General features: G+C 40.5%; 1 protein-coding gene across 2 annotated transcripts in view; it reads right to left on the reverse strand.

Moving 5' to 3' along the window:
• Nucleotides 1-2,550: 2,550 nt before the first annotated feature.
• FAM20B (FAM20B glycosaminoglycan xylosylkinase) overlaps nt 2,551-22,521 on the reverse strand; it is a 44,531-nt gene continuing 24,560 nt past the window's right edge. For both annotated transcript variants that reach the window (XM_055419186.2, XM_055419185.2), the window contains exons 5-8: nt 11,135-11,306; nt 10,508-10,699; nt 8,743-8,802; nt 2,551-6,435 (exon numbers count right to left, since the gene is read on the reverse strand). In XM_055419186.2, coding sequence (XP_055275161.1) covers nt 6,204-6,435; nt 8,743-8,802; nt 10,508-10,699; nt 11,135-11,306 — 656 coding nt within the window. In that variant the 3' untranslated portion in view covers nt 2,551-6,203. The remainder of the gene's footprint in view (nt 6,436-8,742; nt 8,803-10,507; nt 10,700-11,134; nt 11,307-22,521) is intronic.

Genomic DNA, 22,521 nt, shown 5'->3' on the forward strand with positions numbered 1-22,521 from the left:
GTTCCTGCCGGAACCGAAACCGAGTGGTTCTTGAGACTGCAACCCGAGGCCACTTGCAGGCGACGCCCAATCGACTGGGGCCTCGCTGCCAGGCACCAGTCTATTCTGGGTGATCATGGCTGCAAAGAAGTTGAAGTCAGGCCTTGAAATGGTCACTGTCAATCACCCAGTTACTTTCGTTCGGCTCCGGTGGCCCATCTGAGGACTACGAAATACGGGCGCCCACTGGTGCCCTGTCCCGTGTCTGCAGATCAACTTCCTGCCAACCTGTTAGATGAAACCAGGCAACCGTCTCACGGGGAGCCGGGAGCTACAGAGGGAAATGAAACAGAGCAGCAAGCAATCAGCAGGTTTCCCCAGCTGGGGAAGTTAATGGGCTCCAAACTGGAGATATTTCGATTTTGGAAACTCCCCGAGAGTCATGGAAAAATCACGGTCTCATGTGAATGTAATCACAGCCTGTTGAAAACAAGCTAGGCTGAGTACTGAATGCACTTTCTAGGCTTAAATTTGCAACTTTGAAATGCTTACGACTGAACAGCTTCTCAAGACACCACTGGCAGAAGACCTCTGGGCCTCTTTCCTGGGCCTCTCTTCTCCATAACGCCAAACTTGCTAGATTTCCCAAGTACTTACTGCATTTTTTTTCAAAGATCACCTGAGTTACTGAAGCCACTGACCTAAGAGCCATCTTGTTCTAGGAAGAAACTGGTGAATTCATGCTGATAAAATAATTAGTATTTACCCTGGTTTCTTAAAAAAAAAAAATCAAGTTTTAAGACTGTGGAAATAATTCTCTACTGGTAACTTTCATGGAGGATTAACTGATAATAGTTGAGACTGGATTTTGAGTTTACATTTCACAGTATAAATAAAGCAGGTCGCTTGGAAGTTCTTGGACAATTTGATTTCAAGACATCTTTTTCCTAAAAGACTCAACTTTTTTTTTTTTTCAGCCAAAGTCAGTCTCAGGTAGAAACAATGAATCCAAACACCAGTTCGTAGATAAGCCTCTGCTGCTGCTACATCGCTTCAATCGTGTCCGACTCTGTGCGACCCCATAGACGGCAGCCGACCAGGCTCTGCCGTCCCTGGGATTCTCCAGGCAAGAACACAGGAGTGGATTGCCATTTCCTTCTCCAATGCATGAAAGTGAAAAGTGAAAGTGAAGTCGCTCAGTCGTGTTCGACTAGTAGCGACCCCATGGACTGCAGCCCACCAGGCTCCTCTGTCCATGCGATTTTCTAGGCAAGAGTACTGGAGTGGCTTGCCATTGCCTTCTCCGAGATAAGCCTCTACTTTCAGTAAATTTGCTATTTCATTCTCAGTGCTTGGAGACCCCTGGATGTAAAACTAGGAGCAAGATCTCATGGATGATGGAGACATCTAGTGGCTCTTATGAGAACTACAGGCAGCTGTGTTTCCTAAGCAAGCAAACTCAATCTTACTCTAGAATAGCCCAAGAACCATTGGCTTTGGCACTGCCCTGAAGCTTGTTAGAAATGCAAACTCAGGTCCCAAACCTACTCAATCAGAATATGCATTTTAGCACAGACTTTCAAAGAGCAAATGGACACATAGCACCTTTACTGAGGTCATCTGGATGGAACCTAGCTTTGCAATAGACAACCTCCCCACCTGCTGCAGGCCATCAAGAGCAATACCTGCCTTGAAAACAATCTTTACAACTGTTAACTTCATTCTCTTATTTCCTGGAATTTATAAAGCAGATTATCTTACAAAACTCACCCATGCTAAATCAGTGGTTATGACCATACTTGTCTCTATTTTATAAAATGAGAGCTGCTAAAAATCATTTTTATAAGAAATACACTGGGTAAAAATAAGCCCATAATATTAATAGAACCACTCCCTTGCTACTCCCAGATGCCTTTCTAGGCTTCAATAGTGGACTTTATGGAATGTCTGAGAAGAAAACTAAGCCTGAAATCTCACCTATAAAAGGACTGTATAAGGTGAATCAGTAAGGAACATGTTTGAGGCTTCAGCCTCCCTTTTGTATTCAAGCACAAGTGAGTAAAACTGGCACAAACAAAAATGCTACAAATCAAGTCAAAATCTTGAGAACTCTACTCAGTTGTCTTGTTGAGGTTTATGATGTCGCATTTCTATTACAAAATTTAAAAGTCTGGGTGTCCCAAGAATCATTATCAGGACCTGGTCTTGTCTTCCAGGCCTCTATGGTAATGTGCTGACAAATTCTTTGGGATTCACAATTCTTTGAAGAAGCTGCAAGAATGGAGTTAAGTATTAAATAAAAAGCACCTAAGAGTTATCCTACTGAAAATCTTGGTTCTGTCACAACCTAATAGGCAACTGAGAAGTGTAAAGAGAAGCAGCAAAGTGTAATGAGAAGTGTAAAGGTCTTATCTGTCGTTGTTTCTGTGAAACAACCCCTGTGGAAGTTTATGCAGATGCAGAAGATGTAATCTTCTGTCCCCTAACAAAAATGGAAACTTGAATTGAAAACAATACCCTGAACCAGCAGGCGGGGTGGGGGGATAATAAGAGGAAAAGATGATACGTTGGTACTTATTAAAATCTTTATTCATTGTCTTTTTTTTTTCAGAATTGAAACCCATAGAACACATTAGAAATTTAGGTGCATATCTGTCTTGTTTGATGTCTTACCAAGCACAACCTCTATTTGTGCAAAAGCTCTGAGAGGAAATCCTTGGCAGATCAGAACCGAGGGTCGTGGTTTTTACACCTCTCTCTTAAGCAAATAAATTATTTCCCGGTAAATTATTCCCAGACTCCCCCCCTAAACATTCTGTATTTTTGAGCAATACCTTAGTTCCTTAAAAACCTGTGGCAGTACAGTATCCAGCCCCACCTTTTCAACCCAGACTTGAGGAGTGGAAGGGAGGAAAACTGGCCCTTCCCTGCTGTACAGCAGCAGTCTTATGAGGCTGGTTTGTCTGCCTCGGGCACCGGCCCTGGCTAGCATGGTATTGTTTCCTGAATAGCTGGTCTTTATGTCACTTAGGTTCACGTTCAGAGACTGAGAACCTTTTATTAGCTTCAGGTTCTTCAGCAACATAAGTCAGTGTTTCCCTGTGTGAAAATAAATATTTTTTTCTTGTTAGAATACATATATGACTATATACATACATATACCTTGACTCATGTTTCCTGAAGCCCAAGCTCACAAAACGACAGATGCTGTTTACCATCATTTGAGGTGTGGTCATGGACTGGTCAAATGAGAATATGGAAGCCGTGGAGAAGAGAGGGTGAAGGAACATGGTGGATAGGAGGGGAAGGCCGAAAGCCTGTTTTTTTTTTTAAGAAAAGATGGATTTCTTTGGAAGAACATGTGGCTTTCAGGTGACGCTGAAATTTTGCCATATAGAAGATTTATCTTGCCCCAAACAGTACATAATGGATGTACCTGAATTCTCCCATTTCCTTATTACATTTCATTTGACATATAAATCCTGAGAGCAAATAGAGAGAAATGCCTAATTAATATATTATTAAGCAATACTCTGAGCAAGTCAGATCCTGTCTATTAATTTGTTTTGCACAAAAAATTATTTACCCCAAACTAATAATACACCTTCATATTAAAGAACAATTTTAGAATGAAGCCTCTATACCCATATTCCCCAAAACTCTGGAATAAATATATTTAAAAAGTAGAAGGAGTGCAGAAATGCTACTCAGTTCTGATTTTCTTCGTTTTAGAATATTGAAATGTATCCATTTTTATCTTTAGATGTTAGCTGGCATATCCAACTTAAGACTAACCAAAAACCCTTCCAATGACCTGTCTGATTATAACAACCTTCAATTTTAAAAGATAAACCATCAAAAGGACAGTGTTACAAAACTTTAAAAAACAATATCTACCTCTTTTTTGAATCAGAATATAGTGTTTATGAATTTTAGGACTAAGAGCTTATGGTTGGTTTTCTCCGAGATTTATCTAAACACGCTTTCTCAGCTTAATCTAAAATTGACTTAGAACATAAATTAATATTCTAAGCATCAGTTCACACCACTCTCTTAGCAAAATTCTAACTTTAACCACTATATATCTGAACACCTTTTAAGATCATATTAAAATAGGGAAGGAGAATGAAGCAGTGTTTGGAAAAAAGAATGAGACGTTTTCAAAGCAGCCTTCCCTCCTGTATTTTTCCTCAACAGAATCTTCTGCCTTCAGCATTATGAATAAAGTTCCCGAGTTTGAGAACAGTTCTTAATTCCACTGGGGCATACCAAAGAACAACATCACGTGTTTGAAAGAATTAGTTCAACTAACATTTATCAAGCAAAGCAGCACTGACTACCTTCTTATTGGCTCCCTGATGCTTTGAGGTGAGCACCATCCAAGGTATTCTCAAGCTCAAATGTGTACTTCCCTGGCTGCACACAGTACATGACTTTAAAACTGGAGTCAGTGCCTCCTCCTGTTAGCACGAGCTCAGTGTTTTGTGCTGATGTCTTCATAAATCCAAAACCTTTTAAAAAATAACTCAGCCCATTCTGTGTACATCTCCAAATGTACAAACTAAGCACAAAAGTATCCTAATTTCATGTTACTTTAAAGTAGTTACTGGGTACTCAGTTGACTTTCAATTTGAGAAAACTGGAGCATAAATTCTAAACCGTTTTTGAAAGGGTGGTTACCTAAAATTGGTCTCCAGTGGCTGGCAGTAAATTTGTTCAACCACACTGTTTAAAAATTAGTCTTTGCTTCACAGAAGTCAAAACCAGAAGAGTCCCCAGACAAAATGCAGGAGAGAAGCTTCCAGCTCTGAGGACGCACAAGTGGACTCACCAGGCCAGCTCTCCTCGCCCTATATTTTAATGCAACTGGTTACACGTCAAAATCACTTGGCCAGAACACACAACTAAGCCTGTTTTAGCAACCTGATATTTGAAAGTGCTAACAGAAGACAGAAGAACAATAGTACCTCATGGGTTCAGAACAAGATTAAATGATGAAAACAGGGTATGACATAAATCAAAATCTTAAGGCTCTTCCCGGTAACCACCTTAATTTTAAGGCTCAGAAGGCTTAAAATCTTTGTTTCTAGCCTTCTGCCCAAATCACTAGACAGGTCGAGCCACCAGCAGTATGTGAACTATTAGCTACAGGAGTGAGCTGGCTTTTCCCCTAAGAAAGGCACAAATAAGGATCGCCAGTCTCTCAGGAACAACAGTTTTAACAACTAAAAACCTTGAAGACAGAAGTGAAAGTTCATTTTGGAAATCAGGATGGCAGAGATCACAGGCAACCTAACTCTTACTCAAGGTGTTATTTTCAGTTTGTTTTGTTAATCTGCAAAGGATCTGCCTGTTTGGGGAAAAAAGAAAGTAAGCCTCCATAACAGAATTGTGCTTGGGCTGTAACAGTAGGTTCTACAGACAATTTTTTTGGATTAATTTGGACATAACCATGAGAATGCAAATCTTACTTAGGTACAAGTCATGCTTGCTTTTATATGTTAAGCACTTAAATACAGGGGAACCTGTTTTTCACTAATTCTATCACCTCCTTGATTCTGGTTCTACCAAGCAGGTAGGTCTCTCTCTTTTCTTCCCTCCTTTAAGAATCATCAAAAGCGCTACCACCTTCTCACTTAAAAGCCCAAACATCCTTCCTGCTTTTGTCCTTCCCTCTAATTCTACCTTAAAAGCATAGTCCCTCCAACAGAGCATACTACTTTGGCTCAACAGAATGCCGGGTTCCTTGTTGCCACTCCCCAGGAAGCAGTAAAACCCCCAATTTGACTAATCCTGGAAAAAAGGGACTCGAGAGATTGTGAAGTGTTTCTGGAAGATCCACAAGTGTGGAGAAAGGACTATAAGGATGAACTTCAAATACATACTCCAGAACCAAACCCAGCATTAACCTAGTTGAACGTCACACCGCTCTTCATCCTTTGGCATGAGAAATTAAGACTGACCAACTGTGCCGCCCACCGCCAAGAGTGGGCAAACGCCAAGGAAGTCTGAAGGTGATTCAGCAGGTACGGTTCCGTGGTCTGAAGCTTGTAAGTCTTCGCTTTAGCTTCTACTATAGCAAACACCAAAGAAATCCAAGGCCACCCTATCCCCTATTACCAGAACGCGCTGCTGGCCATTTCCAATCCATCTCATACCATCTGGAATTGATTGTGCTGTTTCTCTATCTTTGTAAAAAGCAGTTTCACTTATTTTGTGGAGAATTACAAGTGCGAGAGAGGCATCCTGTCTTCCACCAACACAGTGTCCATCCCAAACTGGTCAGTGCACTGCTTGACAGTGGCCAGGACACTCAGCAGCCGCTGGTCCACAGCGTCCAGGTGAGGCTCAGAGAGCACTGGGGAGATGGGGTCGTGGGCCATGGCGGATTTTAAGGCAGACTTCAGCACACCATTCTTCAAGGAGTTCAGTCTGTTCCAGGTGGAAACACGAATGCTGGGAGAAATAAGTTTTAGAACAGGTTACATAAAGCCTCTCACTGTCAAATGGAGACTGAAGCCTGCTTGGCAGACAAATGCAAAGAAATAATTATGTAAAATATCTCAACTAGAAAAGCCATTTCTGTTTTAGAAGCAGCTCTACATTATGAGTGACATTACCACATTTTGATATTTCCTTCTTAGTAACTAATAAGAGCTACACACAATATTTACACATGTTCACTGCAGTGCTCTTTTTAACAGGAAAAATATGAATCTGAATGTCCAACAACTGAGAAATAGTTAAATAAACTATGGTTCATCCATTCAATGAAAAACCATGCAGCCATTTAAAGCAGTTATGAAAATTCAGTGGCATGAGGAAATGCCCATATAATATTGAATCGGGGGGAAAGTTGGAGGGAAAGACTTTTACTCCAAATCTGTGGGGAAAGAAAATGTATGTATAAGCACACACACAAACATATATACATGGTTAGAATGAAGTCACTAGAGTGTTAACAGAAGGTATCCTTACATTTTAGCAAGTAATTTAAATTTCCTTCTTATGTTTCTGAATTAAAAATTCTAGCATTAATCTTACAAACAGAAAAAATTTATTTTAAGGTTATCTATTTTTCTTAATTATTTTTTGCCTAAAGAGGATCTTTTGTTTATTTTAGAAGAAAAGTACGAACCTCCCTGTAGGTAATGAGGGAACCACTAGGTACACATTAAGGTCTGACTCTGCATGAGGCCGGCAACCTGTTCTGCAACCATCTGAACAGTAAGAAAGTAAGGATCTTTGGCTAAAGCATGGAAGGGATGGACAAGCACAGAGGCAGTGTGTTTTTCCAATTCTGAAAAATATGAGTGCCTAGAGCATCAGAATTTCTCCTGCATCATAAAAGTATCACTTGACTTCCTCTCAGCTCCAAATTCACTCGTGTATGCTCTGCTCTCACGGACAGAGGTCCTCTAATCATCTCTTCTCTTAGGCTTTCTCAGTAGAGGATGCTGGAGGGAGATGCTTCTGGCTGCTCTACAGGGCAGGAGTGTTCGGGGAAGGTCATCAAATGAAGCTCTTCCCTGGCCACATTCCCAGAGCAGGCAGGTCCTCCATGACACTGCAGCTTCGGCTTGGCTTGGTGGTAACTTTTCTAAGGCCCTCTTGACATGGAAACCAGAGCCCCAAGACCACCCACCCATGCTGGTACCCTTATTCCCTCTGCAGGCCCACAAATAAGCTTTGCCTGTAGCCTGGAGGGTTTCTACTGAATCATGGCTCTCTCTATACAGGCCACGACCTGCGGATTGCCTGTACCTTGCCTGCACTCTGGAGGGTTGCTTCCTGCACGCCCAGCATCTGCAAAGTAGTGCACTTCTCTGCTATCAGGTGGGCTGAACTACAGCTTCTCTACTGAGGACCAAACCCAGCTTTGGTGCAGGGGGGGTCTCTTCCAAACTGGTTACTCTCCTTAGGCCCTACTTGTGTATCAAAGAGTTTAATCCTCCTTTATATTAAACCTTCCCATTGAACCCACCATGCCTTTTCTATCTTCTGACTGGACCAGACTGATAGTACTGATTAAAACAGAGACATCTTCCTTCACAGATGCAGGTTTTGACTGGATGCATCACTGCTTCCCAGTATTAATGAAGATAATATAGGGTAGGCTAGGTAACACTTTCTGCAGAATCCTGTTGTTATTTAAGAAAAAGAGAAAAAAGAAAAGTAAAATAGACCAGCTGCCAGAAGGGGCAGTCTTATGCGATCAGTGTCTCTCTCGGAGTTGACCAGTAGTATCCAAGCAATGTGGATCCAAGCTGATTCTTAGTGTTCATGCTTTAAAGTCATACTGGCAATGATGATCTGAAAAGGAGCTCCTTAGAGCCCAGTCTTTACCTCATTTTCTTGATTTACTTTTTAATTTCTTTGTTCTCTAACACAGACTTTCAAAAAATCAATTACTAAATACCTAGGGAGATAGGGAGATAGCTATTTTTGGTTTACACAGCTTCTGACTGAGATAAGCAAAGCACAGGCGGGCTGTGGCGGTGAGAGGACGGCACACAAAGTGGAGCAACCAGGGGCATGGACTGCACTAGACTCTGTAGGGGAGAGGGGCTATATTCTGGTATTAAACTGACAGACATTATTAAAGAAACTGATACTTTCTATTCATATAAAACTTAAAGTGCTGTCTAAGCCTAGGTGTAGAAATCCTTCCCTGATCCTCTACATACCAGGATCTCTAGGGGGTTCTGGGTTAGAAAAGTACGAAAAGCACTGCAGGCAAATGCATTTGATCAAGTAACTTACATGCAACACTGATACAGAGGGGCAAGAATGCTTCTCTCATCCAGCGAGGGGTTCCCAAAGCTGAAAATTAAATGAAAACTTAGTAATTTGGATGAAAGCACCAGTTCCCTTCTTAGTATCAAAGTGTAAGAACAAAGTCTATAAGAAACCCGAATGTGATACTGGATAATTTCATGCTCCCACAGCTCAAATCACTTAAATTAGAAATAAACAGGGTATGACTAATTAGACACAGGATTCCTAACAGCCTGCACTGCAGCGTCAAACAACAGATACACTCCTTTACAAGGGTCCTTTCTCCTGCTGGGACATGGCAAGGTGCTGAAGCATGGCCACTGTGACAAAGTGTGAAGTCCACAGGCAGAGGGAGACTCTGAAGACCCCCAAACTGGAGAAAGTTTTATGGGTGCACAGAGAAATAAAGGCTATTCATATTAGGTTCTCACAAACAAGTAGAAAGTCATTTCCTGTAAAAAGAAGTTATACTTGTTCTACTCCAAAATTACCAGTAAGAAATAGATTATCCTATTCCCTACAACAAAGAATATGGTCAGATTTAAACTGGAAAAAACTGCTCACAGAGGCTGAGAAAATGGTGATTGGAAGCAGATATAAAAATGCTTTAAGCAGTAATTCAGAGTTAGAAAAGAATTGATTCTGGAATAACTGTCAACCTTCCACTCTTTTTCCTAGAAGCTCACCTTAATAGCTAGAGGGTCTCGTAGCCCTCAGCACAGTGCAGGCCCTCGAATAAAAAATGGCAAAAGCCATTATTTCCATGTGTATTTCCACAGCACACATGATCACTTTTACAAGTAAGGATAAAGATATTCAGGAACTGAAAATATAGTATAAATGAAAATGAATCACATGGCACTGGCCACTTCCTGCTGGCCTCGCACTCTCTGTAACTGTCACCACCTTCCATGGAACATGAGGGGGGCCTGGTGCTCAGTATGAGGTGGTGGCCTGCTTAGCAAATGCTGCCCAAGCATTCTCTGCTGAGGATAAACGGCTCAGCTTATTTTCAGCAACCGATGTTAACAGTTAGTGATCTAGAGTCTGGAAAATTCTTGCTCCAAGGAAGTATTCTATTTAGCAAACATTTATTAAGTGTAACTAAAAGTGGGCACTTAACTGGGTACCATGGGGAATATAGAGTGCAAACTGAAAATACAATGTGCTCTTCAAATAGCTCAGATCTAAATAAGGACATTTCATTTATTCAAAATTAATAAAATTATCTTATTCAAGATAGTGACTTGTCTTTATAATCACTAAGCAACTGCTCTCCTACTCATAATAGAAAAAATCTGGGCCTAGACTGCTATAAAAATAGCAAAAACACCCTATCAAGTAAATTAATTTTTTAAACTGCATGAACCTTTGGATATTATATATTTAACAGTAACTAAATTTCATGTTCTGTTAACTATGTTATTTCTCAAGATTCTAAACATTCTAGTCAAGAAAGAATGACATAAGTAGCAATAAATACAAGATTTTGGTTTCCAATTTTCTGTGAAGAAAATCTTTGACTCCTTGGAAAAAATGACTTTTCCATTTTTATTAAAGTCTTAGATCCCTGAGGGTGAAAGGAGTATAAGCTCTGAACAAGCTGGAAGGATGGGTGCCCATCGCAAAGACCCTGAGTGGAAACAGGAAGGACACCCTCTGTCGAGTCTGTTTCCCAGGACATCCTAGACAGCATCCTTCTTGTATATACAAGACCCCTAACGGAGAGGGAGAGTCCTGCTGGTCCTACCTTTTGGCATTATCGAGAAGGATGAGCATACTAGCGCCTTCATCGTCTTGGAAACTCTCATAGTGATGGCGGTCAGCATTGCCAATCAGGTAATCAAACACAGCTGTATCAATGATGTCCAAGAGGCGTGGGCCAGAGTCATAAGGAGACGTTTTCTTCACAGCATCGCAGTAGCTCTCATCATACTCCCACCTGGAGGTGAGCAGCAAGGGGGCTGTTTATTGAGTGTCAGCACCGCATGTAGCATTGTTGAAGATACAGAGAAGAGAAAGTCCCAGACTAGCAGGTTTCCCCCAAACCCTCCATTCCGTTCCGTTCCGTTCCGTCGCTCAGTCATGTCCGACTCGATGCGACCCCGTGGACTGTAGCCTACCAGGCTTCTCCGTCCATGGGATTCTCCAGGCAAGAATACTGGAGTGGGTTACCATTTCCTTCTCCAGGGGATCTTCCCGACCCAGGGATTGAACCCGGGTCTCCCGCATTGGAGGCAGACGCTTTAACCTCTGAGCCACCAGGGAAGCCTCCATAGTCCTTTTTATTTGTGGACAGAACCCCTGGCTCCTACACAGGGTCAGCACCTGACTAGGTACGGGAGAAAATAAAGTAATGGCTCACAGGAGCATTTACCTGGCCAATTTGCCCTCTCGGTAAGTCCTGCCCCATGGGTGTCGGTGTTTCTGTAGAGGCCATACATCTGGAAGCCAAAGCGTGACAGACCCCTCCATCGTGTCTCCATCAGCACAGGCTGGCTCTGTTTCTCGGCAGTAATAACACTTCCCATAGAAACAAGTATTATTTCCTAAAGGAGAGAATGGAACCAAATACTTTTAGAGAAAAAGGATGACTCCAAATTCTCCCCAAACAATGCAGAAGAGAGCAGCTCTATGTGAAAACAAAGATCCTGAATTCATTTTAAAATCTTTGTTTTCTGTATAGGAAATAAAAAGCACATGGTGTAAAAAGAATTCAAAAGGATATATATGAAAAGGTAACTCTCCTTTTCCCTCTCTGCCCTGTCTACCCAATCCCCTCCCAGAAGTCAACTACTGTCACAAGTATCTTTTTGAACTCACTTTAATTAATGTCCTCTTCTCCTTTGACAGGACTGAATTTTGGCCAGAATGCCCAGGGGAGGGAGGGAGGGCACAATGGCCCAGGACTTTGTTTACATACTGGATGGGGAGTGGGGTCTTCAGCAAATGAGTAAACAGACTGAGGATAATGGGAACCAGTTTTCTACTAGATAGATAAGGGAGTTTAACACATACAAAGGGAGAAGGCCAGAGTAAATCCTTTGCTGTTGAATTGCAACTGGGGATACTAGTTTGAATAGATGGTTTAATACACAGAGATATAGAAGAAGACAAAATACAAATGTTTGTGTGTGTACATCTATGCATATATATACACACACGTATATATATCACATAGGTTTTCTACCTCTGCCCCTCTAGAAAATCTAGAAACAGTGACACTCAGGTAGTAATGAATGCACCCAGCACTCACATATTAGTTTCTAAATATTGTTTTAGTGCTATATTAAAAGTAACCAGGGTTCCCTGGAGAAACAGATGACCCAAGGGCAAGAGCAGAGAAAGTACAAGATGAGTCTGGGTCATATTGCTATGTCAGCCATAAGGAAGCACTCAGAGAATGATGGGAACATTCCAAATGACACGAGACAGTTTGTAGGGATTCCCCCTTGCCAAATCTGTGACAGTTTGAGTATCAAAATAATAACAGTAACATTGTTACTGAGTATATTAAGAGCCTGCATGCTCACAGTTTTATAAATAAATAAGTAAAAGTGGGGCAGGGTGAGGGGAGGTCTACTCGTCAACACAACGGGAACCAGTAAGTCTAGAAGAATGAGCAAATCACCACTTGACAACCATCACAGTAGTGACTGATGTGGGCAAGAATGATCAATGTAGGCTAAAACTGCCGGGCAAAAGTCTGGTGAGAATATAATGTTATACAGTTTTGAGATTCTCCCTACAAAGTACTCAGTAATTACTTATTAGTAAGTATAAAACACTGGAGAAACCTTGTAGACACTCACCACCTTAAGCAAGTGATGAGTTAACATCACAAGCAATGGACCAACATCATGTGCCTCCTGATACTATGCACTGAGAAGTGAACAACAGCACTTTGTTGGCATTTTCACTAAAGTCTTTAAATCATAATGAAACATGAACATCAGAGATGTTCCAGAAAGTAACCAGCCTGCACTCTTCAAAAACGTCAAGGTCTTGAAAAACAAGAGTGAGAAACTGTTTCAGCCTGATGGAGGCTAAAAAGACATGATAAGTGAATGCAACTGAATATAATATCCTAGATTAAATCCTGGATGTACACAGGCCATTACACAGACACATGGCAAAATCTGAATAGGGTCTATGTGATTAGTAATATTGGATCAGTGTTAATCTCTTGATTTTGATGGTTGAATGATGTTGTGTACAAGATTGCCCTGGAAGTTGTGATACACTCACTCAAGTTTTAAGGGAGCATATGATGCAGTAATGGATATTCATGCCTGCAACCTGTTCTCAACTGATTCAGAAGTATTAACAATTGAGGAATCTGGGGGCGGACTCCAGATCATTTTCTGCAACTTTTATGTAAACATAAAATTATTTCAAAATAAAAACTTAAGGTAGGTAATGTTTTGTTTGCCCTCCACCTCTATGAAATATAACCATCAAATGAGCTAATTTCCTATACCTATAAAACTTCACATACTGTTTTAACAACTGTTTACGCTGTTAAAACATAAACATGTACAGGGGTCCTTGAAGAGACAAACTTACTAGTATTTCCATCCTCTGCCTAGTACACACTAGATAGAAACTAATCCACTGTACACACCCCTCCCCTAAAGTTGACTCTATCACTCTCTACTACTTCCCAAACTTTTCCAGATAAAACGAGATTTGAACACTAATTGAAAGATACACCATCCTTATAATGTTTATAATTATAAACATATAAACTTAAAAGTTTAATTTGATCCATCAAAAATACCAATGGGTCTTTTAGGGGGTAACTAGATAAGACAATTTTAAAGGTCACAAGAAAAAATAAAAATAAGAACTATCAGAAAACTGTTAAAATAACTGCAAAGAGAAGGGACTAGATTTATCAGATATCAAAACATAGTATTATGCCTCATAATTAAAACATAGGCCAGCTGATGAACAGATATAATGTCCGATGGAACAGAACAGAAAGTCTAGAAACTAAAGCTAAATAAGCTGAAGGAAATGTATTACAGGGGAAAAACAAGAAACTCTTTAATAAATGCTACTGGGGCAACTGATAGCCATCTAGGGGAAAAAATAACAACAGTGGAGTCATACTTCATTATAGCTCCAACAATATCAAAACCTTAATGTGCAAAATAAAACTACAGAAGTACAAAAAAAAAAAGAATTTTTCCATAATGTTGGAGTGAGCAAGGCATAACTATGATTCAAAATCAGAAAATCTATCAGAAAAGATGGATTGATACACTAAAAACAAAAATTTTCTATAAAGCATCTGTAAAGCAATTATCCTTCAATTAAAAAATAAATTTAAAAAATTCTATAAATCAAAAGAAAAAAGAAAAAACTAAGCAAAGTCAAAAGAAATTAAAGAATTGGGGAAAATGTTCACATCTCATATCACAAAGAGCTATTATCCTTCCTAAGTATCAACTCCTGTAAGTCAGGAGGACCAATGACAGAGTTAAAAATGACTGAGGATATGCAAAGATAAAGGAAATACAAATGGCTCTTAAACAAAGAAAAAGATGCTACATGTGAAACAAACAAAACCTGCAGTTTGGTAATAAGTTGTTGGTGAAGCTAGGGGAGAGGCATTTTCACGTGTCACTGCTGAGAAGGTAAACTGGTTAAATATCTATATAAAAATACATGTGCCTTTGACCCAGCACTTCCGCTTCCGGATATAGCTGATCATGCATGAAATATGTACAAGGTAATTCTGGGCAACACTGGTTGTAAAAACGAAATATTGTAACTTCTAGGTCCAACAAGGGACTGGTTAAATGAACTATGGTACATCCATGCAATGGAGCACACTGTAACTGGTACAACAAAAAAGAATGAAAAGGCTCTTTATATGAGATAATAGAAAGATTTCCAAGATGTATTACATAAAAGAATAAGATGCAGGAGCATGTACAGTGTGACACATGCTGTATAAAATGGCAGAGTTAGATAAAAATATATATTTGTATTTCATATAAAAAGGACATAAAAACAAATTACTAATAGAGATTGCCACTGGGAGTAGGGAGAAGGAATGGTTAGATGAAAGTTTTCTCATTGTACTCCTTTGGTATTTTTAAAAAATTGTGAGTTGTGGGAATATATTATTGATAAAAAAACATACAAAATAAAACAAAACATTGCTTGGTGTAGGAAACTTGCTATCTATGTGATAAAATCCAAACTCCTGAGCTTGGTAAGTAAGACCCTTTATAACTGAATGGAGTCAGGTGTACAGGCTAAGAGTGTGATCTAAGGTCAGGTTTGCAGGTTCAAAATATAAACAGTCATTAGACTGCAAGACATTATGCATGTAATTTGACTTCTCTGACCTTTCTCCATAAAATGGAGATAACAGTTCTTCAACCCACCACTGGGTTGAAGTGAATGAGATAATCTCCAGTAGTGCTCAGCACAGTGCCTGACACAGTCAGAGACCAGTCAATGCCAGCTATTTATTATAAACAATATCTTTCAGATTTCCATATTCTGGTTTTATGGCCATGAACCTGAGGTTCTCAATCTTTCATTATTCCTGGATAAACCAATTTAAAAAAACTAGTTTTCTGATGACCTTAATCTCCATGCTCTCCTGGGATGAACAACCACTTATGATGGTAAAATCTGTACTTCCAGCCACACTTCTTTCCTAAGCTGCAGACTTTAGCTTCTAAATGATTAGTTAACATTTACTGCTGGATGTTTCTGTCAAGGTAAGATTCTGCACCCAATTTCAGTGAGTGTGGGTTTTCCCCCACCACCAAGCAATTCCTGGACACTGGTGAGGTGTCCCACAAATTAATTTTAACATTATCTACTCAGAGGTAGCATCAGACTCCACAGGTTAAGGGCTCAGTCCCATAAGCCTTCCACTTCAGATGACAATCACATGTCTAGGTTGTCACCTGTGCTTCTTACCAACTGGCTATAAATCAGGGGTTCCTATTAGCCCGTTAGGGTTTAATTTGCTAGGGTGAAGAATATATAATGGGAAGAAGACAGTCTCTTCAATAAATGGTGTTGGGAAAACTGGAAAGCCAAATGCAAAAGAATGAAACTGGACAACTATTTTATAACATACACAAAAATTAACTCCAAATGGATTAAAGACTTGAACTTAAGACCTGAAACCAGAAAATTCCTAGAAGAAAACATAAGCAGTAAGCTCCTTGACACTGGTCTTGGCAATTTTTTTTTTGATTTCACACCAAAAGCAAAAGCAATGAAAGTAAAAATAAACAGGTGGACTACATCAAACCAAAAAGCTTCTGCACAGCAAAGGAAACCATCAACAAAACAAACAGGCAACCTACTGAATGGGAGAAAATATTTGCAAATCATGTATCTGACTAGGGGTTATAACTCAATAGCAAAAATAATCCAACGAAAAAAGGAGCAGAAGCTCTGAATAGACATTTTTTCCAAAGGAGACAAACAAGTGGCCAACAGAGACATGAAAAGACGCTCAACATTACTAATCACGAGGGAAGTGAAAACAAAAACCACAATGAGATAACAACTCATACCTGTTAGAATGGCTATCACTAAAGAGACCAGAAATACCCAGTGTTGGTAAGGCTGCAGGGACAACCTTTGTGCATCACTGGTGGGGATGTAAACTGGTACAACTACTATGGAAAAGAGCATGGAGGTTCCCCCAAAACTTACCAATTAACAGAACTACCATATGACCCGGCAATTCTGCTTCTAGGTACTTAGCATCGGAAGAGAACAACAACACTCATTCAAAGAACTATCGGCAGCATTATTTACAATACCTAAGATACGGAAAAAGCAAGAGAGTTCCAGAAAAACATCTATTTCTGCTTCATTGACTATGCCAAAGCCTTTGACTGTGTGGATCACAATAAACTGTGGAAAATTCTGAAAGAGATGGGAATACCAGACCTCCTGACCTGCCTCCTGAGAAACCTATAAACAGGTCAGGAAGAACTGGACATGGAACAACAGACTGGTTCCAAGTAGGAAAAGGAGTACATCAAGGCTGTATATTGTCACCCTGCTTATTTAACTTCTATGCAGAGTACATCATGAGAAACACTGGGCTGGAAGAAGCACAAGCTGGGATCAAGATTGCCAGGAGAAATATCAATAACCTCAGATATGCAGATGACACTACCCTTATGGCAGAAAGTGAAGAGGAACTCAAAAGCCTCTTGATGAAAGTGAAAGAGGAGAGTGAAAAGGTTGGCTTAAAGCTCAACATTCAGAAAACAAAGATCATGGCATCCGGTCCCATCACTTCATGGGAAATAGATGGGGAAACAGTGGAAACAGTGTCAGACTTTTGTGGGCTCCAAAATCACTGCAGATGCTGATTGCAGCCATGAAATTAAAAGACGCTTACTCCTTGGAAGGAAAGTTATGACCAACCTAGATAGCATATTAAAAAGCAGAGACATTGCTTTGTCAACAAAGGTCCGTCTAGTCAAGGCTACGGTTTTTCCAGTGGTCATGTATGGATGTGAGAGTTGGACTGTGAAGAAAGCTGAGGGCCGAATAATTGATGCTTTTGAACTGTGGTGCTGGAGAAGACTCTTGAGAGTCCCTTGGACTGCAAGAAGATCCAACCAGTCCATTCTGAAGGAGATCAGTCCTGGGTGTTCACTGGAAGGACTGATGCTGAAGCTGAAGCTCCAATACTTTGGCCACCTAATGCGAAGAGTTGACTCATTGGAAAAGACCCTGATGCTGGGAGGGATTGAGGGCAGGAGGAGAAGGGGACGACAGAGGATGAGATGGCTGGATGGCATCACCGACTCGATGGACATGAGTTTGAGTGAATTCCGGGAGTTGGTGATGGACAGGGAGGCCTGGCTGCGATTCATGGGGTCACAAAGAATCGAACACGACTGAGCGACTGAACTGAACTGAAGATATGGAAACCCTGGAGAAGGAAATGGCAACCCACTCCAGTATTCTTGCCTGGAGAATCCCATGGACAGAGGAACCGGGTGGGCTACACAGTTCATGGGTTCACAAGAGTCAGACATGACTTAGCAACTAATCCACCACCACCACCAAGATATGGAAACAGCCTGAGTACTCATCAACATGAACAGATAAACAAGAGAAACGTGGTGTGTGTGTGTGTGTCTGTCTGTCTGTCTGTGTGGAATATTATTAAGCCATAAAAAAGAATAAAATCTTGCTATTTGCAACAACAATGATGGCCCTTGAGGGCATTATACCAAGTGAAATAAGTCAGAGAAAAATAAATCCTGTATGATCTCACTTACACAATCTAAAACAAAATAAAACAAACAAAAAAAAAACAAGCTCATGGATAGTGAGAACAGATGGATGGCTGCCAGAGGCTGGGGGTGGGGGGTGGGAGAAGTGAGTGAAGGACATCAAAAGGTACAAACTTCCAGTTATAAAATAAATAAGTCATCAGGATGTAATATACAGCATGGTGATTATATAAATAATACTGTATTGCATATTTGAAAGTTGCTAAGTGAGCAGATCTCAAAAGTTCTCCTCACAAGAAAATTCTCCTCACAAAAAATTCTGTACCTATATATGGTGACGTTTTTTAACTAGACTTGTGGCAATCATTTCACAATATATACAAATACTGAATAATTATGCTGTACATCTGAAACTAACACAATGTTGTATGTTAATTATGCCTCAATTAAAAAAGTTTTTGCTAGGACAGCTCCTAGGTCTCAAGAAACCAGTTTACTCCCTAGATTACTGGCTTATTACAATGCAGAGCAATCAGCAGCCAGACGAAGAGATATACAGGGGGAAGTCCTGAACAAAGAAGCTTCTGTCCTTGTTTGGGGCCTGGCATAAGGGCACATGGAAACTTCTGGTTCACCAACCAGTAAAATACCCCAAACCCTGTACTACTGGATTTTTATTGAGACTTCCTTACCTAGATATGATCAATTACTAACTCCAGCCATGATCAGTTATTACCAGCCCTTCGCCCCCCTCTCTGGAGAAGTGCAAGGGTACAGTCCTGAAAACGCCAAGCTTCGAATTATGGCCTGATCGTTCACAGCTTCCATCCAGGAGGCATCGAGGACCCACCCAGAATCATCTCAATAGAATAAGGTATGCTCCTAGTGTCCTTAGGTAGGAATTAATAAGGGTTTCAGGAGCCATATATCAGGAACTTGGGACAGAAGCCAGTGTATCTATTTCTTATTATTTTATACAAGGAAACAAAATCCCCTAAATTACATTCATTATCTTCCTTTGCTCTACCTCCCTAAGTCTGTTCCTTTCTGTAACAGCTTCATTATCTAGTCATCCAACCCAAAAATTTTAGTCATTCTTAGAATTTTTTCTTCTCTCACTTGTCGCACTTAGCTCAAACGCTTACCAAATTCTTTCCATTCTAATTCTTAAAGTGAAGTGAAAGTTGCTCAGTCGTGTCCAACTCTTTGCGAGCCCATGGACTGTAGCCTGCCAGGCTCCTCTGTCCATGGAATTCTTTAGGCAAGAATATTGGAGTGGGTAGCCGTTCCCTTCTCAGGGGATTTTCCCAACCCAGGGATAGAACCCAGGTCTCCCGCATTGCAGGCGGATTCTTTACCAGTTGAGCCACCAGGGAAGCCTAAGTATACTGGAGTTGGTAGCCTATCCCTTTTCGAGGGTATCTTCCCGACCCAGGAATTGACACAGTCTCTCCTGCATTGCAGGGGGATTCCTTACCAGCTGAGCTACCAGGGAAGCCCAGATACTAATTCTTGCTGCTGCTGCTGCTGCTGCTAAGTCACTTCAGTCGTGTCCGACTCTGTGTGACCCCATAGACGGAAGCCCACCAGGCTCCCCCGTCCCTGGGATTCTCCAGGCAAGAACACTGGAGTGGGTTGCCATTTCCTTCTCCAATTACTAATTCTTGAGTATCTCCTAAATCATTCCACACCTGGTCCTTGTTTTAGTTCTGACTCAGTTCATGTGAATCTACTATAACAGCCCCCAAAGGCTCTCATCTCATCTTGCCTCTTCCCAACTCATCCACCACAGTGTGGCTACAAGTAGTTTTCTAAAACTCAAATCTCATCTTTCCATATTCAGACTCTTTCAGTGGCCTCCCAGTACCTAAGGAGAAAGGCTTTACTTCAGCTAAACTATGCAGTTTCCTGAGCTTTCAATGTTCCTCTTTCATTTCTTGTCACTGTTGTCTGCTCTGCCTTCCACCTGCAACAAGGTTAACTCAGAGAGCCTGTGAACTGGATGGAAACAAAATTACATTTTTTTTTCATTAACTTCTAAAACTTAGCATTTCCTTCAATTATGATGGTAGGGAGCAAACCATAGTATTAGCATTAGCTGTGATTTTTTTTCACCAGAAGTAATCACAGATTTTCATATCATATTAGCATTGCTGCAGATACTGCAAACTATCAATTATATTTATGGTCTGAAATCATGGTAGTTACTAGGTCACTCTAAATCTTGTTATTTAATGTGTAAAATAACAAAGCACATGTTACTCTATCACAAAATTGCTTTTGGAATTTTAAGTCAAAAATATATACTTTAATATTGTTGGTTTTACGTATAAATCTATGTATTTTATATATTTAAGAAAGGATAGAAAAGCTTCTTCAGGCTGCCAAAGGAATCACTTGCACAAAAACCTTTTTAATACGAGTTCTTTTCCAAACCTGCAGTGTTCTTTTCCACTGTATCTTCCTGCAGGACTGCTGTTCTCTCATTCACTTGGTTAAAGCTATCATCCTGGCCCTAACTTCTAGACCCTCTCCTCTTCCCTTCCACAGTCCCACAGGCTCTCTGTAAATGTCTGGCTCCTCCTCCTTTAGACAAAGCTCCTTGAACGCAGGAAGGTGTTGTTCATTTTTGTATATTCAACACCTGGTTTGGAGTCTGCCACACAAAAGTGAAACCAAATTTTGTTCAATGAATAAATGAATGAATATAAAAATATAAGCAGATCAAATATTTTAGAGTCTTAAAATCTGGGTCTGAATCCTGGCTAACAATTAGTAGATGTGTGACTTGGAGAAAGTCTTTTAATTTTTTTAAACTTCTTTTTCATGAATGAAATGTGGATAAATCTCTCCTATTTATTGCACTCTTTGTCAAGAGGATTAAATAAGGTAACTGTGTGAAAGTGCTTTGTCAAGCTGCAAAGGCTACCCCAAATTTAGTTACACTGTGCTAAGGTCATTATTATTTAAAAACCTGTCTCCAGCGAATCCCTCGAATCGCCTGCTATGGAGTGAAAGCTAATGTCCATCCTAGAAATCACACAGTGAAGCCCCAGTATGGTGGTACTGGGAGCTGGAATTTTTGGGAGAGGGCCTCATGATGGGATTAGTGCCTTTAATATTCAATAAGAAGAGACATGAGAGAGCTTATTTCTCTTTCATTCTATCTCTTTCATGTAAGGATACAAAAAGAAGATTGCTGCCTGTGAATCACAAAGAGGGCTCTCACCAGACCCCAACCTTATGGGCACCCTGGTCTTGGACTTCCAACATCCAGAACTGTGAAAACAATAAATCCCTATTCTTTAAGCCACACAGTCCATGATATCTTATTACAGCAGCCACACTAAGACACTGCCCTGTGCTTCAGGGTGTATCCAGCAGTTCTGTGTACTTTAGGTCTGTGTGCCCTTGTCTATTTACTTTTGCTATTTTGCCCAATGCCCATCCCTCTCCACTGCCTGGGTAGCATATACAGATTCTTCAGTACTCAGTCAAAGTGTAAATAACCTCCTCTACACTCCTTTTTCGGGCCTCTCCCTTCTCCCCACACCTTGCACAATCAGTATATGAGAGTTAACCTCCATTAGTCTCTAGATAACGTGCCTATTCTTGACCTCCTCTCATCCATAAGGAATGCATGTTAGCGTGAGCATAAAATTGGACAAGCAGAAATGATTAGAAAATATATGAAACAAATCAGTGACACTGTATGCTTCTGGTTATTTGTAAGAACAGCAGAGCCGTAGCCTGTAAGTGTAAATTCTGAATGATGAATCTGTCACAAGTGCTTTTAATATTCAGTTTCATCTCATTATAAATGTAAATACATTCACTCTAGCAAAGCAAGGTGAAGTTCATCTTGCAATGTCTATTTCAACAGTCATATCAATGCAGAGCACTGTGTTATTGAAAATGTCACTGTGAGGAGGCTCAGACAGGAGACCACAGCACCTTTGACTTCCTCCTATCCTCACTGTGTCTGCAAGGAGAACAGGAGTGAGAGTTCTACGCAGACCCCTCAACTCAGAGCATGACAGTGGAGAACAGAGGCCAGAAGGGTGGCAGTCAGTTCCACACACAATGAGTTACAGGCTGACCTTCACAGAGTAGGAGGAGGCAGTGGTGATCTTCCAGGCCCAAGTACAACCCTACAAGGGAATTTCTGACCCTCTTACAGAGCTGCCCTAAGGTCTGCTCAATTTTCAGGAAACAGGACACAGTTTCCAGGAAAGTACAGGGGCATGAAAGAAACCATCAAGGCAATGATACACAGACAATAATTGATTTAGGCCAAAATTTGAGTTTGAGATTTAAGATCAAGCAGAAGAAAATAAAATTATTCCCTAACCGCACTAGCATAAATGATCTCACTTCCAACTTCATACACAAAGTGCACATTAGGGAAAACTTTCAATTTCCTGCCATCTACCTTTAGATCTATTTCCCCCAGTAACCTGAGAACAAGTTGCCTGATTTGCTTTTGCATTCCCTTGAGTTCTTCAATTCCTAAAAGTCA

The sequence above is a fragment of the Moschus berezovskii genome, chromosome 17 (genome assembly GCF_049115385.1).
Source record: "Moschus berezovskii isolate FMDL1 chromosome 17, NW_MosBer_1.0, whole genome shotgun sequence".
Taxonomy (NCBI): Eukaryota; Metazoa; Chordata; class Mammalia; order Artiodactyla; family Moschidae; genus Moschus; species Moschus berezovskii.